This window comes from Astatotilapia calliptera, chromosome 8, assembly GCF_964374335.1.
Source record: "Astatotilapia calliptera chromosome 8, fAstCal68.1, whole genome shotgun sequence".
Lineage (NCBI taxonomy): Eukaryota > Metazoa > Chordata > Actinopteri > Cichliformes > Cichlidae > Astatotilapia > Astatotilapia calliptera.
In genome coordinates, this window is record NC_137429.1 from 16246416 (window position 1) to 16262367 (window position 15952).

Here is a 15952-nt window from a genome sequence, read left to right on the forward strand (position 1 = left end):
TAACTCTGGCAGCTTATTACTCAGCTTTGCTTATAAGTGTATTTTTCTGTTTTACAGTATTTGTGATTTTCTTTTGCAGCATAGCAAATATTATTGTTAGTTTAAGAATATTATACCTGCAATAGCAGTGTAGCTTTCCTACTTTGGGGTAGGTGTTCATGAACACAACGTGATATTTATTTAGTAAATGTTGGTCCCAAGGAGGATGAAGCAGGCTTTGTTGTTGGAGTATCTTGTAATTGACAGGGGGAAACTGATTTCTTCAACAATAAAAGAACAAAGAAAAGGAAAAAGAAACAAATGATGTTGTTATACCTATATATGAGATCTGCACATAACTAAACGTATAATTTAAAGAAAAGCCTCTATACTAGCCTTTGCAGTTAGCTGGTTTTCACATTTCCCTAACAAAGAAACGATCTCTGGTTCAGTCCCAGAAGGACACACAAATCCGTTTGGGGTTGTATCAGGATGTGCATGTGATGTAAAAACTCTGCCTGTCAAACTGGCAAAAAATGAAGACATACACACACACACACACACACACACACACACACACACACACACACACACACACACACACACACACACACACACACACAAAATGAACATAAAATAAAATGCTATTTTAAACCTCTGTGTTGACTATTAACCTCAAACACAGCCGTAAATCTCTTTCTTCATTCAAATGAAACAAATAGTCGTGCAGATTATCACACAGTGGGATAATAGCTGTAATCGGCCTCTGACTCTTTAATACTTCAAAAATCTGTTTCACTCTGATGTCTTTGAAAATAATCAGGGCTGGAACAACAGAGCGATGAGCCAAATGACCATCTATTCTTTTATTGTGTTACTGTCACGTGTTCTGCAGCACAAAATATAAATAAAGCCACAAAATCCAGAAACAATCAATGATCATAAACATGTAACTTTATTTGTAGTCTTTGATGAACACTGACTTTTGCTGCAAACTTCATATAAATTACCTGTTAGCGTCCTGATGAGAAGATTTTGCAGGATATACCTTTTTTTTTTACTTTCAGATATCAGTTTGTCCGAAGACATGTTTGTAGTTCTGTTTCAATTATGACATTTCCCCCAAAGTTACACTAAGAACACTGAAAAGCAAAATCCTGTTAAATTTAAAACATTTAAAGTGTTACAGGAATTTTAAGAAATACTTTAGATTCTGAAATGATTACAAATTAAAAGAGATTGCTACATTATTGTGTGGTGATTTTATGAGCCTGTTATTCACACAGAGTTGAGAGACCACTGTGACAGTTTTTATTAAAAATGAAACTTTTGCTGATTTCAAACGTAGATTTGTCACCAACATTTTTCAACTTAGAAAAGCAAATTGTAGATGTTTCTTCAGGTCCATGAAAGGTATTTAAACTAATAATAAATCATTAATTATGAGTATCTGACAAATAAACGGCTATAAAGTGCAGGTGTGAGTGATAGCCCTGGTTCTTTTATGCTGCACTTGAAACAGTTATTCACAATGATAGGCTCGTGTTGCATCTCCTGCATAAAACATGAGTGAGTAGAAGGACACTGTAATTACTTCAATGCATAGAAAAGCACCTCTTAGCTGACTTCATCATATCGCATATTTTCGGTCGGCTCTGGGCTCAGATACCAATAAAGTTTGTGATGTCACCACTCAGCAGGAAACCAGGGCATCATCTCTTTCATCCCTGATCCCGCTTTCCTCCGGTCACACCGCTGACTCCTCCCCCCACGTCTGGATGCAGCCACACACACCCTCATACAATTTCCAAGCATCCCGGCAGTCTGGGCACAAAGGGTCGCGACACACTGAGAGGCACAAGCTGTTGCGGTTAATCAGAGACAGCGCTCACACTGAGAAGACTAAGCAAGAGGAGGAAGGCAGGGTAGTTTTTGCACTGCACAGGTCAGCTGCAGGTCCTCAGCTCCAGAGAGCTTATTTATGATGCGTTTGGCTGACAAACAGAATTCATCTGAGGAAGGTAACATCTCTTTAAAACTTTTTTATTTAGAAGATGTCAGTAACCTGTAAAGTTTTTAAGAAATTTTAACAGTATATATAAATAACATGTTTATACTATTGCAAGAGTTTATTGGACTAATTATTGTGTGAACAGACCTTTTTTCAGCAGTAGTGTCTTCATAGCAAAACCCACCAAGCTCTACATCGTGTGTCAGTGATTTCCTGACATTTCATAAAAGTACATCTGTATTTCCTCTTGCAGAAATGAGCTTGGGGGCAGCGTGTATTTTCTTGCGGGGAGGGAAAAACATTGTAAGTATAAGCTGCAGGAATTTAATTATTGTTTTGATGGATTTTGCGCTGGAAATGTAAACTGCTATTGTGATTGTGTGATTGTGATAACTGCTGCATTCATAAGTAGTTAGAAAGCACCGTGTTTCTTCTTAATGTTCATATTATACTGAAGTTAAGCAATTATTATTTCTTTGTGCAGACAAGACAGCTGGCTGATGATGAGATTGATGGTAATATTTTTTGTTTTCTCATTTTTATGACTACGTCATTGTTTTTTACCTACATTTGTACACTTTGCACATTTCATTTTATGATTTGATTTTTTTTACTTTAAACCTCTGCAGAGCTGCGTGATGCATTCAATGAGTTTGATAAAGACAAGGACGGGCTGATCAGCTGTAAGGACCTGGGCAACCTGATGAGGACAATGGGTTATATGCCCACTGAGATGGAGCTGATCGAGCTGAGTCAAAATATCAACATGAACCGTGAGTCCTTAAAAAAGTGTTTGTTTAAAAGTTGAATTCGTTGAGGAATCCCATAGTTAGCGGCTGTTTTCATTGCTTTAATCTAGATTTGATGAGAGACAGAAAAGCCCACAGACATGTCGAACCTTTTTTCCCCTCTAGTCGGTGGCAGAGTCGACTTTGACGACTTTGTGGAGTTGATGGCCCCGAAACTGCTGGCAGAGACGTCTGGAATGATCGGTATGAAGGAGCTGAAAGACGCCTTCAAAGAGGTGAGAGTAAAGAGCTTTTTCTGAAACTTTCCAGCCACCTGCGTTCTAGACTGCCAGATGGCGATCATTATCATCACGGCTGTGATTAAAAGCTGCTCTCTGCTGTTTGCTGCCTCTTGTTAGTTTGACATGGACGGAGATGGAGAGATCACAACGGAGGAGCTGCGATCAGCCATGATAAAGCTGATGGGAGAGCACATGAGCCGGAGAGAAATCGATGCCATAGTGAAAGAGGCCGATGACAACGGGGATGGCACCGTAGATTTTGAAGGTACAGACTGTCTTTCGCCTACATCAGTAAAGAGTAACAGTGCAGTGAAGTGAAGCAACTGATCCTCGTCTTCTTCTCCTTTGCAGAATTTGTCAGAATGATGTCCCATCAATGACAGTCGAGGACAAGGCCAGTCAGGAACATTCATTTGCACCTCTGCAAACACGCACTAACACTGAAGTTGTTCTTTTCTGGGCTTGCAAATGTTAAAATTAGATGCTCAAAACAAGCAATATCAGACTGATCTCAGAGCAGATTTTATAGCTATGCAAAGAATTACAATTTGTAATGATTTTTCAAGCACAAGAGTGCTAAAAAAACAAAACTCTGTTGTTATGTTTCATCATATATACCAGGGATGTCAAACTCATTTAGTTCACTTTGATCCTAGTGGGCAGTGGAAAGAATGGTAAATGGTAAATGGTAAATGGCCTGTATTTATATAGCGCTTTACTAGTCCCTAAGGACCCCAAAGCGCTTTACATATCCAGTCATCCACCCATTCACACACACATTCACACACTGGTGATGGCAAGCTACATTGTAGCCACAGCCACCCTGGGGCGCACTGACAGAGGCGAAAGAAAGAAGTCTAAGTATATATTTAATCACTGAAATATCTTAAAATAAGAAAAAGAAGTCCAAGTATGTCTCAGTGTTTCCACATGATAAAGAAATAATGCTGTAGTAAATGAAAGAAACCCTTCAGCATCTCTTTGGGCTTAGATTGTGAGGAATAACTGTGTAAGATTACAGAAAAAATCAGAAAGTTCCTGTTACTTCACACCTTTTTTGTGGACTTATTGTAAAAAACTGAAACTTCTATTTCTTCTGTAACCTTTCTGGGTTTAATTGTTTACCTATTACTTAATTACTTTGGTATAGAATGAATGGGCACGAGGAAAGTCTTCATCAGCAGGAAAAAACTCCAAAACTTGTTACAAAACATTAAAAGTCCAAAAATGTATGCATATCTTCCAAAGGCATCTCGTGGACCAGATTGTAGTCTTTGCCAGGCCCACTCTGGCCCCTGGGCCTCATGTTTGACAACCCTGATATAGACTGTATACAGTGGAAGTTTGTTGAAATGGAATTGTTTTTATATTTGTATTATTATTAAATTATTCTTACCATTTAAACAATGTTACAACAAAGCAGGATGTAAAGTTAAGTCACTACTGTACTGTACATTATTAACCTGAGCTGGTTGTATTAGGTAATCTGTAACTAACTTCCAACAAGTGAAGCAGTAACATGGATCTGCCTTTTCTTTGGCAAAGCACAAAATAAAACATCTGATCTGAACATCCGAAACGGATTCAGGAGTATCTGTTGAACAAGAAAGTTTTACGTGTCTGCCTGAAAGGAACCCAAAGACTCATTTAGGTGTAGACCATATTGTCCTTGTGACTTCTTGCATTCCAGTAACGTGCAGTCATTTCACTCCAGAAAGAAGTGATTTAAACATGAAAAAGTTTAGGGACTCTGCTCTGCTAGGATTGAGTAAAAACTTTGGAAGGACACTAAGAAACTATGTCACTGAAAAGAGGCAGAAATGTGGGATTTTGTGACTGATGCATAACAGATTTAAAGGTATTAAGAGCAACAAAAAAAACCTCCCCCAAAACAAAAAAAAGAGGTTCATGTCCCAGAACGTGTCCTTTTAGAGAGACAGTCTGAGCCATTATTTGAGGTTAATACTCTCTGTAAGTTGGGAACTTCACGGAAATATGGACATAAAACACAGAGAGGAGCTTAAAAGTATTAAAGAGTATTATAACCCCATATCCATTAAAAAAAGAAAGGAAAAGAAAGGTTGAGTGAAATTTGAGGCACGTGAACACTTTTTTTTTTTTTTTTACCTGTGGACTGATTCATTCTTGCAGTTGGTGATCAGTAATTGTGTCATACCGATCCACAGTGTGCGCAGCTGGGATTAAATATTGGGGCTGAATTCAGGGATGTGCCACGGGACAAGCTGTACTGTCACATTCGGGGAACACCAGCCAGGCAGATGTTGCTGCACGACAAACTGGGCACAGCATCAAACAGACAGACAGATGGGGCATGAGGACTTAAGTGAACCTAATTACTAAACACACATCTGTGAATGGTGCTCCACAGAGAGAGTGTTCGCTCTGCTGGTATGCTTAATGGATAAGTAACAAAATATCTGGTCTTTTATTACTATTATTATTATTACTTTTATTTTGAAATGATTGTTCTTCTATGTGGATTGGGACTCAGACACTGAAACAAAAAAAGTGACAAGATTTCACTGCTATTAATGGCACACTAATGTAAGTGAGGGTGTTTAAAGAGGAGGGTGGGGGGCACATTTAACCTTACGGGTGTAGTGCCAAGCGAGGGTTGATGAGTCCAGAGGAAGAATCTGATGATGTAATGCTCACTGGCTGGCCTTTGCCCTGATCCTTCCTGATCCCTCTAACATCCAGCATCAACCTTTATTGCATTAATCCTCAGTAATCTCTCTCTTGGTTGCTCTCAGACTCAACTCTGATGTAGCCTCTATACCCAATGACTTCTTCTCAGCCAGACACATTAAAAAAAACAACCCTTACCATTTTAACTTATTGCACTGATAGCCCCTTCCCCAGGCAGATTTCATTTGGTTAGCTTTAATCTTTCTGAGAAGAGTCGGATGCACTGCGGGGTATCTGCTGCTGGAGCACCTGCCCTGTGAGAGTAAATACAGCTTATCAAAGTCATCCAGTTGTTGCTTGCTCACATTAATCTGTGAATTTGTTTTGTAACATTGAGTACAGACAATATTGCATAACACCAGCGCTATAAACATCGGGAAGCTCGTTGTTGAAAAACACTAAGCCGAACCGTAACGACTTGAGAAATATTGTTTTTCTTAACTGATTCTTTGGGATGCTCAAATCCCAAAGATTTGGGATTTGAACAATGAAATAACAATGAAATGTTGTTATTTCATTATTTCACTGCAACAAATACTTCTACAAATACTGTTGCTATTTGCACTACCTTAACGGAAAAAGAAAGGACTGAGTGGGACAGGAGAAGTGAGTGATGAGGGAATTCTGTGCGTCTCAGTCTTACTGATGTGCGACCTGTAATAAAGAGATCAGTAAGCTGCTTCACCTTCAGCTAATTAACTTCCTTTTGGCCTCTGTTTGAAAAATGTGCACAAGTTGTGTTCCTTTAAATGAATACTGTAGCTGAACAGTGAGCCACTTGTGAATCTTTCAATGCGTCTGTTGTTTTCTTTTTCTTTGGTGGCCAGCGTTATATTTTTTATGCTGTAGCGTACTGGGACACCACAGCTGATTTCCGTAAGACCGTCTTAAGGAAATCACCTTCTGTCCTCTCAGTGCTGAGGAAACTTGTCAGCATAATGGACACGGCCTCTAATCTTGCATCAGAGTCACACCAGAGCGCCTTCAGGTGTAGACCAATAAGACATGCGGTGAACTAAAGGTGACACAGGAGGTCTTTGCAATCAGCGTCCAACAATCTCTGCAGCACTGAAACCAATTATAGAAGAGATGTACACAAATGCCAAACAGAGGACAATAAAAAGGGGAGTAAAACGTACACCAGTCACTCTTTCCCACAAAATCCAAACCAAACCAAATATATAACCAAATTTTCCCGAGTTCAACAAAGTCTTGATAATACTGTTTATTTTATTCATCGATGCAGATTCCTGAATATTAAAACCACCTTTCTTCAAATTTTATGAAGGATATGTGAAACTTTAAAAAGTAAAAAAAAATAAAAGGACATTTACAAAGCTCTGTTTCTATTTTTTATTATTTATTTATTTCATTTGGGCTGAATTAATATCACTTGTAATTATGTTAATATCATTCATTGTTATTCTCTATTTTCCTCTTTGTATTGTTGCACATGCGCTCAGTCCTTTCTATATTTAAGTTGTAGTTTCTGTGTCGATGGCGCAATGGCCAGTTTTTGGGTGATAAATAAAAAAGAAGAAGAAAGTAACCATATATGTTAAATAAAACTTACTTTATAATGCTTACTATAACTAATTTATACTGCTAAGTTTATAAGTTATATGTATATGTCCTCATGGTCAAGACGAAAGACATAACTTGACCCCATAAATAAATAAATAAATAAATAAATAAATAAAGCCATTCATTAAGTAAAAAAAAAACAAAAAACCAACTGTTGCGGACGGAAGCCGAAAAGGGACATCGTGCGAGTTCTGCAGTAAGTACAGCCTCTGCCACTACACCAGAATGTATTTAGCTAAAAACTGAAAACCATCGTGTTATTAGTTTCCATCCGTCAGAAACAAGCGACGGTAAGTTGTCTCGTGCATGTATTTACATGCTGGTGTGTTGACGTTAAAGGACGGTTTACTGTGGCAGCTAAAGGCAGCTAACTAGCTCTGCTGTTAGCTGCACGCTTGGCAGCTGTCACAACTCAAAGCTGCTGGTTTTAAGTCTATGAATAAGGTTTATAATAATCATAAAGTGCAGGTATGTGGCTTTTACTAAATGATTTGCTCCGGACTAAAAAAAATGTACGCTTAAGAGTTGTAGCCGTCTGTTTGCATTTGTTGCTAACTGTTCTGATTAGTGTTTAACTTTGGATGGAGTCTTTAAGCGAGGCAAAAACAGCATGTGTATCCATGTGGAAATGGGCAGGTGGAAATGCGTATAAAACCATACAAAACCGATCACTGGATTAAGTTAAAGTGGACAGTGGAACGAAGAAGAAGATGATAGCTCAGCAGTTGTTAGTTTCAGTCTTGTACAAAAACCTGCAGTCACATATGAATCTGTGAATGTCTAACATTTATGATTATTTAGTTATTTCTTTTTGTCCACACAGATCTCCCCTGATGTTGACTGGATGTAGAAATCTCGCTTGGACATTTTTCTCGCTCACCAGTAGAAGGCTTTGGACTAGACAGAGTTTTAAGTCCCGAGCTGCTCTCTGCTCTTCAGCCTTTTCATCCGTCCTTCATTCTCTTCCTTCATCTACCCACAGTCATCACATCCTGCCTAGCAGACAGAGCTCAGCTCGCCTTCCTCCGTCTGTTAATTTCTCCTCAGTTCATTCGTCCGGTCTGATGGAATTAAAGGAAGTCCTGCAGGTTTTGGAGCAGCTTGCTCCGCTGTCGCTTGCCGAGTCTTGGGATAATGTCGGCTTGCTGGTGGAGCCGAGCAAACCTCGGCCCGTTAAGACCATTCTGCTGACCAACGACCTCACAGATGCCGTCATGGAGGAAGCAGTGGCTGTGAGCTGCGATCTCATTATTTCGTATCACCCGCCGTTGTTTCGGCCAATCAAGCGTCTGGTTCAGAAAGACTGGAAGCAGCGGCTGGCTGTGCGGGCCGTGGAGGTCGGCATAGCGGTCTTTTCCCCTCACACTTCATGGGATTGCGTGAAAGGAGGCGTGAACGACTGGCTGGTTGGAGGACTTGGTGAGAAGTCTCTCTGAATGTAAAATGTGATGCTCGCACTTAAATCATTAGATATGAACACGATGCTTATTCACTGACCTTCATTTCATCCCCACTGCTTTTTTTCTTTGTCGCATCAGGCAGCGGTCAGGTGTCGGTGTTGAGTCAGGTTCTCGGCGCCGCCTCCCACAGTCACAAACTGGAATTCACGGTCAGAAGCGCAGAGGAACTAAACATGATCATGGAGGAGCTGAAGGCTTGTGACGGTGGAACGACCCTACAGCATTCAGGCAGCAGGTTGTGTTCAGACATCACCGATTAGCAACAAGCTTTAAATTAAAACCATTTTGGTAGTTTTGTCATATATGTGTTACTTTTGATTTATTTCTTACAAACACACATTATTGTAATTTGCGTTTAGCTTTAATCAAAGCTGGAAATCACCCGCAGACACTTGAAGCCATCACAGGTAATCCAAAGCTGCTTTTGGACTGTAACTATTACCAAAGATTTGTTTCAGTTTGCATTCGGACCACTTACAGAAACTTCAAATGTATATATTATACATTTTATGTCTGAGGAGTTGAAAGTAAGGCTGTGTTTAGCCCCTTTTCCCAACTAAAACCAAAATGTCATTATTATGGTAAACATCAGGTAGTATGGCACTACGAGTATGGATGCTCGAAGGCCTTAAAATAATTGGATATTCTATCACTGAAAGCGTATTTCTAAGGCTGTAGAAACTGTAGAGGACTGATACTTTATCTACAGTTTCTCATGCATAAAGCACATAATATCCTTTTAAAACTAAGTCGGATGAATAATTTTACACATACTAAAGTTTGAATATGGGGAAAAAGAAAAATGAACAACATTTTGATCCAACTTTAGTCTGATTTTTTTCCCCCTCCTATATAAGACACCATATTCAAAATCAAATCTTTTTTTCTTGTTTTAGAAATAATAATATATCCAAACTTAATGATGGATTTCTCTTCTTCCTCCTTGCATATATTTTCAGATTTTTCTTTGTTTTTTTCCCTCTTCTTTTTAAGCCTTGCTTTAACAGCTGTTGTTTGCGTGGCTAATGCTTTACTGATGTTAATGTCACCTTTGTTTAGTGGTCGTTCGGTTTATGTGTTTGACACTCACACCCGGACCAATCACAGTACACTTACATCACTCAAAGTGCCTTTTAAGTTGGGAAAGAAGCTTTTCTGTAGTTGTAAATCATGGATTAAACATGGAACAAAGAGTCTGAAAGAACCTCAGCACAGTCAGAAACCAATGTTTTCAAAATTCATGTCTCAGTTATCGAGACATGACAGTTATGTAATGGATGTAAATCGTACACTTGATGTTATTAAGCCTTTTGTTTCTTTGTACTGGTAAATAACAGTTCATGTCTCTTCATATTAGACCAGACAGCAGTGGTATCCATGTAAGCGTAACCTGTTGTGACTCAGCGCTGACCCCGAGTGTCCAGGCTCTGTTAGGACACGGCACTCCCAGCCAGTCTCTCACCATCGTAAAGTTAGAAAAGGTGCGGGCTGTTACAGGAATCTGAAGAAAAAGTTCCTGACTATTGTTATGATTAACTTGTTCTGTTCGCATTAGTAACACTTCATCTTTTCTTTAGCCCCCTCTCCTGGGCCACGGCCAAGGCCGATGCAGCGTTTTGGACCAGCCAGTGACTGTCGGAGCAGCCGTCCAAAAACTGAAATCTCACCTGGGTTTGAGTCACCTCCGTTTGGCTCTGGGCTGGGGGCAGACGCTGGGTGAGAGACGAGTGGACACACACAAATCTGTCACTAAATTAGAATAGTTCAATTATAACACGCTCACATTTAATTTCTACCACGGTTGCAGTAAGGGTAGAAACGTAGATGGAGGTTCAAGAATTTCCACCCATTAGCTCTGCACTCTTTTTTTTTTTTCTTATATTAAGTGGGCTTAAACGTGTAGTTCAATATCATTACACTGACAGAAAGGGCAGTTTTGCTCGTTCGGTCCACTTAAGATCAAAGTGGGCTGCAAGTGGCCCATGATGTCAAATTAGTTGGACATCCCTGCAGTAGAAGGTCATGGAGGACATGAGTTCATAAACACTGGTCACTCTGGTCAGTTTGGGAGTCTTTCACAGTCGTTTACGCTCACATGCACAGAAAATTTAAATTCACTGATAATCTGAATGAGCAGAACAACAAGCTGGAGCACCCAGAGGAACAGAGAGAGCATGCAACTCCACACAGAAAGAAGAAAAGTCATGTCCCTGTTCTGTTTTTCCTTCCCCAGAGTCCTCTGTGTACACTGTGGCTGTATGTGCTGGGTCAGGGGTCTCAGTACTGAATGGAGTCAAGGCAGACCTCTATGTCACAGGTAACAAACATTTAATTTTATTAGTTTAAATATCACTAAAACGTCTTCGTATCACAACGCTTGCAGACATAATTATGTCCCTTTTTCAGGGGAGATGTCCCACCATGAAGTGCTGGATGCTGTGGCAAAAGGAACCAGCGTGATCCTCAGTGACCACAGCAACAGCGAGCGGGGTTACCTGGCTGTGTTCAGGGAGAGACTAGCTGTGCGCCTGCCCGATAGCGTAACAGTGGTCCTGTCGAAGGCTGACAGAGACCCTCTGGAGGTCGTTTGACTGACTCTTAATTGGAAGTCACAGTAGTTTTTCTGAAAGATGACTTTTTACTACAGATATGTGTGACATTTTGGCAACCCCCCCGGAGTTTAACATGCAGGCTCTTTACGTAAGGCTATCCACTGGCTGTGCCTTGAAAATATTGTTAAATGTTGTTGTATTTATCATGTCTCTCTGGAAGGGTCTTAATAAAATGGGCTGTGGTTGATCAAAATGTGCTGTTGGCGTGTGGAATAAGACAAAATATCATCAGCTAACAAATGCAGTGCGAGCCGAAGATAAAACAAGTAATCTGTAATCTTAATGCATGCAGCTCCTACATGCAGACGACACATTGTGTGTTTTAATCCCGATGATGTGACCTTTGCTTCCATGCCGAGAGGAATTTCAGCATCCGCAAGTTTTTTTTTTTTCCTAAAATGAATAGTTTCTGCTTCCTGCACAGAGAGAAGGTAATCCTCATGGGATTAAAATGTTTGCTGTTGCTGTATAAACGTGGATATTGGACCCCACCTGCTCCACAGGAGACATCAGCACCAGCCTGAGCCAGCTATGAAGATTCAAAGCTGCAATTCAAGGATTTTTTTTAATGTATCTCATAACTTGTGAAAGATAAATGAAAGTGACAGGTTCTTCTCAACAAGATGACCTTTTAACCTCTGAACAAACATGGATGGAAATCAAACGATTTAGCACATACATGTCAAAGAGCAGGCCTTTGGTATTGCTTCAGTGCACGTACTCCTGCCCCACTGCTGAGGCTTAAAAACAAAAACAAAACTAGTAACAGTCCTCATTATTGACTTTTACAGAGTCTTACGCCTGCACCACCTATGACACACCTGTTCTTTCATAAAAACATTAGGAGGCATCACACACTTCGCTGCCCCCCCGTCAGGGTAGTGGCTTTTCTCTCAGTGTGGTGTTCACACCTCCGCTTCCTTTCAGTCCTCAGCAGCTTTTATCCCTAACAACACACAAATGGAGAAGGAAAACAGCTAGAACAACGCGTATACTTCGCTCCTGTAAACCGACTCCAGCTGTCACTTTTATAGTGCAAGCAGGTAGGTCTGAGGCCTGTCAGCTTGAAAGTTTCCTTCTCCCACTGAGCCCTACGAGGTGGATAAATATACTGCAGGGCATCATCCACAGTGAGGCAAAGCTGCAGAGTGTAATTTGCTTTAAAGTCTCTATTTGATTTATATTTGAAAGTCTGTTTGTTGAGTCTGTTGGTTAATAAGTCTAATGAAACTCAGCAGCAGCCTGTTGAACTAAAGTTTCTTGTGACAACTTTCTGTGATCTTTACCAAGTCAGGGAGTTGAAACTGATTCAGGAAAAGCAGAATGAGGACTGCTGCATGCAAGAAAAAAATGCTGATATAAAATGATACTGTATTTTTACTTTAAAGTAAAATTTAGAGTAAAATATTTCACTTTTATACTTTGCTTCTGCACACCATCACAGTGGAGTGACTTAAGTGCAGACATCTTTAGATGATGGGCTTAAAATGAGCATTAACTGTTTCGAAATTATGATAAAAAAAAAAACAGTCCTTCATTTTTCAGAGACTCATAAGTAATTGGATAAAATGATATAATGTTAAATTTAAGGATTATTATTCATGCTTGGATAAAAATCTTTTGCAGTTGCCAAGAAATGCTGCGTTTCCTCACTTGAGACGTTTTGCTAGGCCTTTTCAGTCTTCAGTTGCTGCTTGTTTGTGGGAGTGAAAAGCATGATGGGTTGGGTTGAGATCAGGTGATTGACTTGAGCGCTGAGGAATATCCCATTTCTTTGTCTCAAAGATCTCTTGGTTTGCTTCAGCAGTTTGCTTTGGGTCTTTGAAGTGCTGTTCAGCAGTTCTGCAGCATGTGGCTGAATCTGAGCAGACCGTACACTTCTTAATTTATCCTGCTATTCCAAACAGCAGTCATATCATCAAGAAACACCGGTGACCTGGTTCTACTGGCAGCCAAATTATACCAATACCATAATAATAATGCCATAATACTGCCTCCAGCATGTTTGACAGCTAATGCGGTATGCTTCAGCTCATCAGCTGTTAAATGTTCCCATTATTCTGGCACAAGTTCATAGTGTTTTCATCTGTTCAAAGAGGGGTTTTTGTTTTGTTTTGCCCAACTGTGCAGACTCTTTTAGGCACTTTCTGGCAAAGTCCAGTCCGGCCTTCTTGTTCTTGAGTGTAACAAGTGGTTTGCACCTTCTTGCAAACCCTTTATTTTTCCATTCATGAAGGCTTCTCTTCTCCAGAGTATCCTTGACTTGGTGTTCATTTACTTGCTGTCAAGTTGCTTTTCTTATGATTCCTCCACTCCTCCTGTTTTGCTGCTCTGATAAATAATTTTGTTTTTCCAATCTAATGACGGGCTCCACCGACATCTCTTTGGGGCTCAGCTTTAAAATTACAGCGAAAAGCTAAAAAAATTCAAAAATTTTGAATCCACATCAGCTATAATTATTTTTTGTGTTTAAATTGCAAGGAAAAGGGCCTCACCTGGTCATGAAACTGCTTATCAATCAATTGTCCGATTTTGACCATTTGAAAATGAAGGGCTGTTTATAAAAAATGACCATAACTCCTAAACAGTTGATGCAAAACTTGTACAAATCCTTGAATTAAAGCTGAAAGTCACATTTGAATCATTTAAACTCGTCTGCAGTGGTGTTCAGAGGCAAAACTACAAAAATTATTAAACAAATTATGGTTACTCCATTTTTTACTCCTTAAATCCTGTGCAGACCATTCCTATTAATGATTATTTAATCCAAACACATTTACTTTTTCTTGCAAATGAGTGTAATGACCCTGTGGTACAGCTACATTTACATGCCTGCTTAACAAATGTCAGTCACAAAAAAAATCAGGACACTGTGAATCAGTTTGAACGGGTCCATTGTTTTGGGCGCATAATCCCTAAATACAAACTTGCATATAAACACTTAGACAGTCACACTTGTCTAGTGGCCAAACTGCAGCCACTGGCCAAACTGTCGCCCTCCTCCACCTAAACTCAGGGTCTGACTCCCTGCTGAGACAGCCTAACAGGCAGCCTGCTGGGAGGAAGAAACATGTCATCAAGTCATCAGAAAGCCCCAGGGGACCAAGCAATAAACTCCTTTAATGTATAAGAAGTTTTGCATTTCCAAGAACTATTCATTAGAGAAAATTAAGAAAGTTAAAAAAATAGCTAGATGAAAACTATGTATAAATTATTCTGCATTTACATCAATAAATGCAAAAAACAACAAAAGTAAATAGTTACTAATTATAATAAAATAAAAAATTACTTATTTTCTCCTGCATGCATTACTGTGCCAATGCCTTGAACCACCAGACTTCCATGTAGGTTTTAAATTGGTGTTGAGAATCTCTGAAAGTCTTTCAAAGCTTTTCTTTGCACTTTAGCTTTTTTGGGGTCATTTTTCGTCCAGTCCTTGTACCTGACCATATTCAGATGAATGCCTCTTTACACTGATTAATGAATTGTTTAAGCATACAAAAAAAAGGCGTCTAAAGAGCTATTAGTCAAAACCTTGGCATATCTTAGCAAGGTGTGCAGTGTTTCCTTAAAATAATAGCAGTGAGCGTCTACAGACATCTGCAAAACAAGGTGGAGGATCTGTCATGGATTGGGGCTGCATTTCCATCAATGGTGTTGGAGATCTTTTAAAAATTAATGGCACTGCAAAAAAGTACAGTGAGATTATGAGCGACAGTGCAAAACCATCTGGACTGTATCTGATTGGCAGCATCTTTGTTTTTCAGCATGACAACAATCTCAACTACACTGACGATGCAGTAAAAACATGCTTGGACAGAAAAAAAACATCAGTTCAATTCAGTTCAGTATTATTTATATAGTGCCAAATCACAACAACAGTTTCCTCAAAATATGTAATACTGTAAGATAAAGATGTTATAATAATTAGCCATAGATTGACCATAGATTACTGAAGCAGTGAGGGATCATCTTAACAGAGAACAGAACATAAGGCAGCCATCATCCAAAGAAGCGCTCCGAATTTTCTTCAAAAACCTTGAGAAGTATTCCTGAAGAGTACTTCAAGGAATTACAAGAAGGCTTCCCAAGACAATTCAGTCTGTGTTAAAGAATAAAGGTGGTCATACCAAATATCAGCTTTCAAACTGATTATAGAATTGTCAAAATTCTGTTTTTTTCTTATATACTACGTTTTCATGCATGTTTGTATGTTTTAATCAATTGCTGGATCTATTTCCCATTTTCCCAACAAAATATAAAGAAGGGGTAGACTGTTGTATTGGACTGTGCTTGATGCATTAATGCATGTTCTTGTTGATGGTTGTGATTTAGCATATTTGACCTTCCATGCATCCATAGTTAGATAGTTTACAGATTTGCGTGTAAAATAAATGATCTTCAGTGCACTGAGTAAGTAAAAGAATAAAGGAAAGTAAATCACAATCAGTGTTTTCAGATATTGAGATAAACCCTGATTTCCTCCAATGTGATGAGTGTTGTTTGTTTTCTTTGTTGGAACAGAAATGAGAATTGAGGGTAAAGGGAGGAGAGACAGGGAGGCAAA

At 39.4% G+C, this 15952-nt stretch overlaps 2 protein-coding genes across 4 annotated transcripts; both read left to right on the forward strand.

Moving 5' to 3' along the window:
• Positions 1-1745: 1745 nt before the first annotated feature.
• cabp5a (calcium binding protein 5a) lies at positions 1746-3544 on the forward strand. The gene is made up of 7 exons (XM_026162933.2): positions 1746-2000; positions 2244-2293; positions 2475-2505; positions 2620-2763; positions 2905-3014; positions 3138-3285; positions 3372-3544. The coding sequence occupies exons 1-7, from the start codon at positions 1961-1963 to the stop codon at positions 3398-3400; spliced, it is 552 nt and encodes a 183-aa protein (XP_026018718.1). The 5' UTR covers positions 1746-1960; the 3' UTR covers positions 3401-3544.
• Positions 3545-7377: 3833 nt separating this feature from the next.
• Positions 7378-11578, forward strand: nif3l1 (NIF3 NGG1 interacting factor 3-like 1 (S. cerevisiae)). Of its 3 annotated transcripts, none has more exons than XM_026162927.2 (7): positions 7378-7509; positions 8137-8732; positions 8852-9008; positions 10131-10254; positions 10351-10489; positions 11007-11090; positions 11180-11578. In XM_026162927.2, exons 2-7 carry the CDS (start codon positions 8147-8149, stop codon positions 11362-11364), a joined length of 1275 nt encoding a protein of 424 aa, XP_026018712.2. In that variant the 5' UTR covers positions 7378-7509; positions 8137-8146; the 3' UTR covers positions 11365-11578. The 3 variants fall into 3 exon arrangements, with proteins under 3 accessions (XP_026018712.2, XP_026018713.2, XP_026018714.2); XM_026162928.2 differs by having other exon boundaries at positions 7475-7603; XM_026162929.2 differs by lacking the exon at positions 7378-7509 and adding an exon at positions 7623-7781.
• Positions 11579-15952: the final 4374 nt, after the last annotated feature.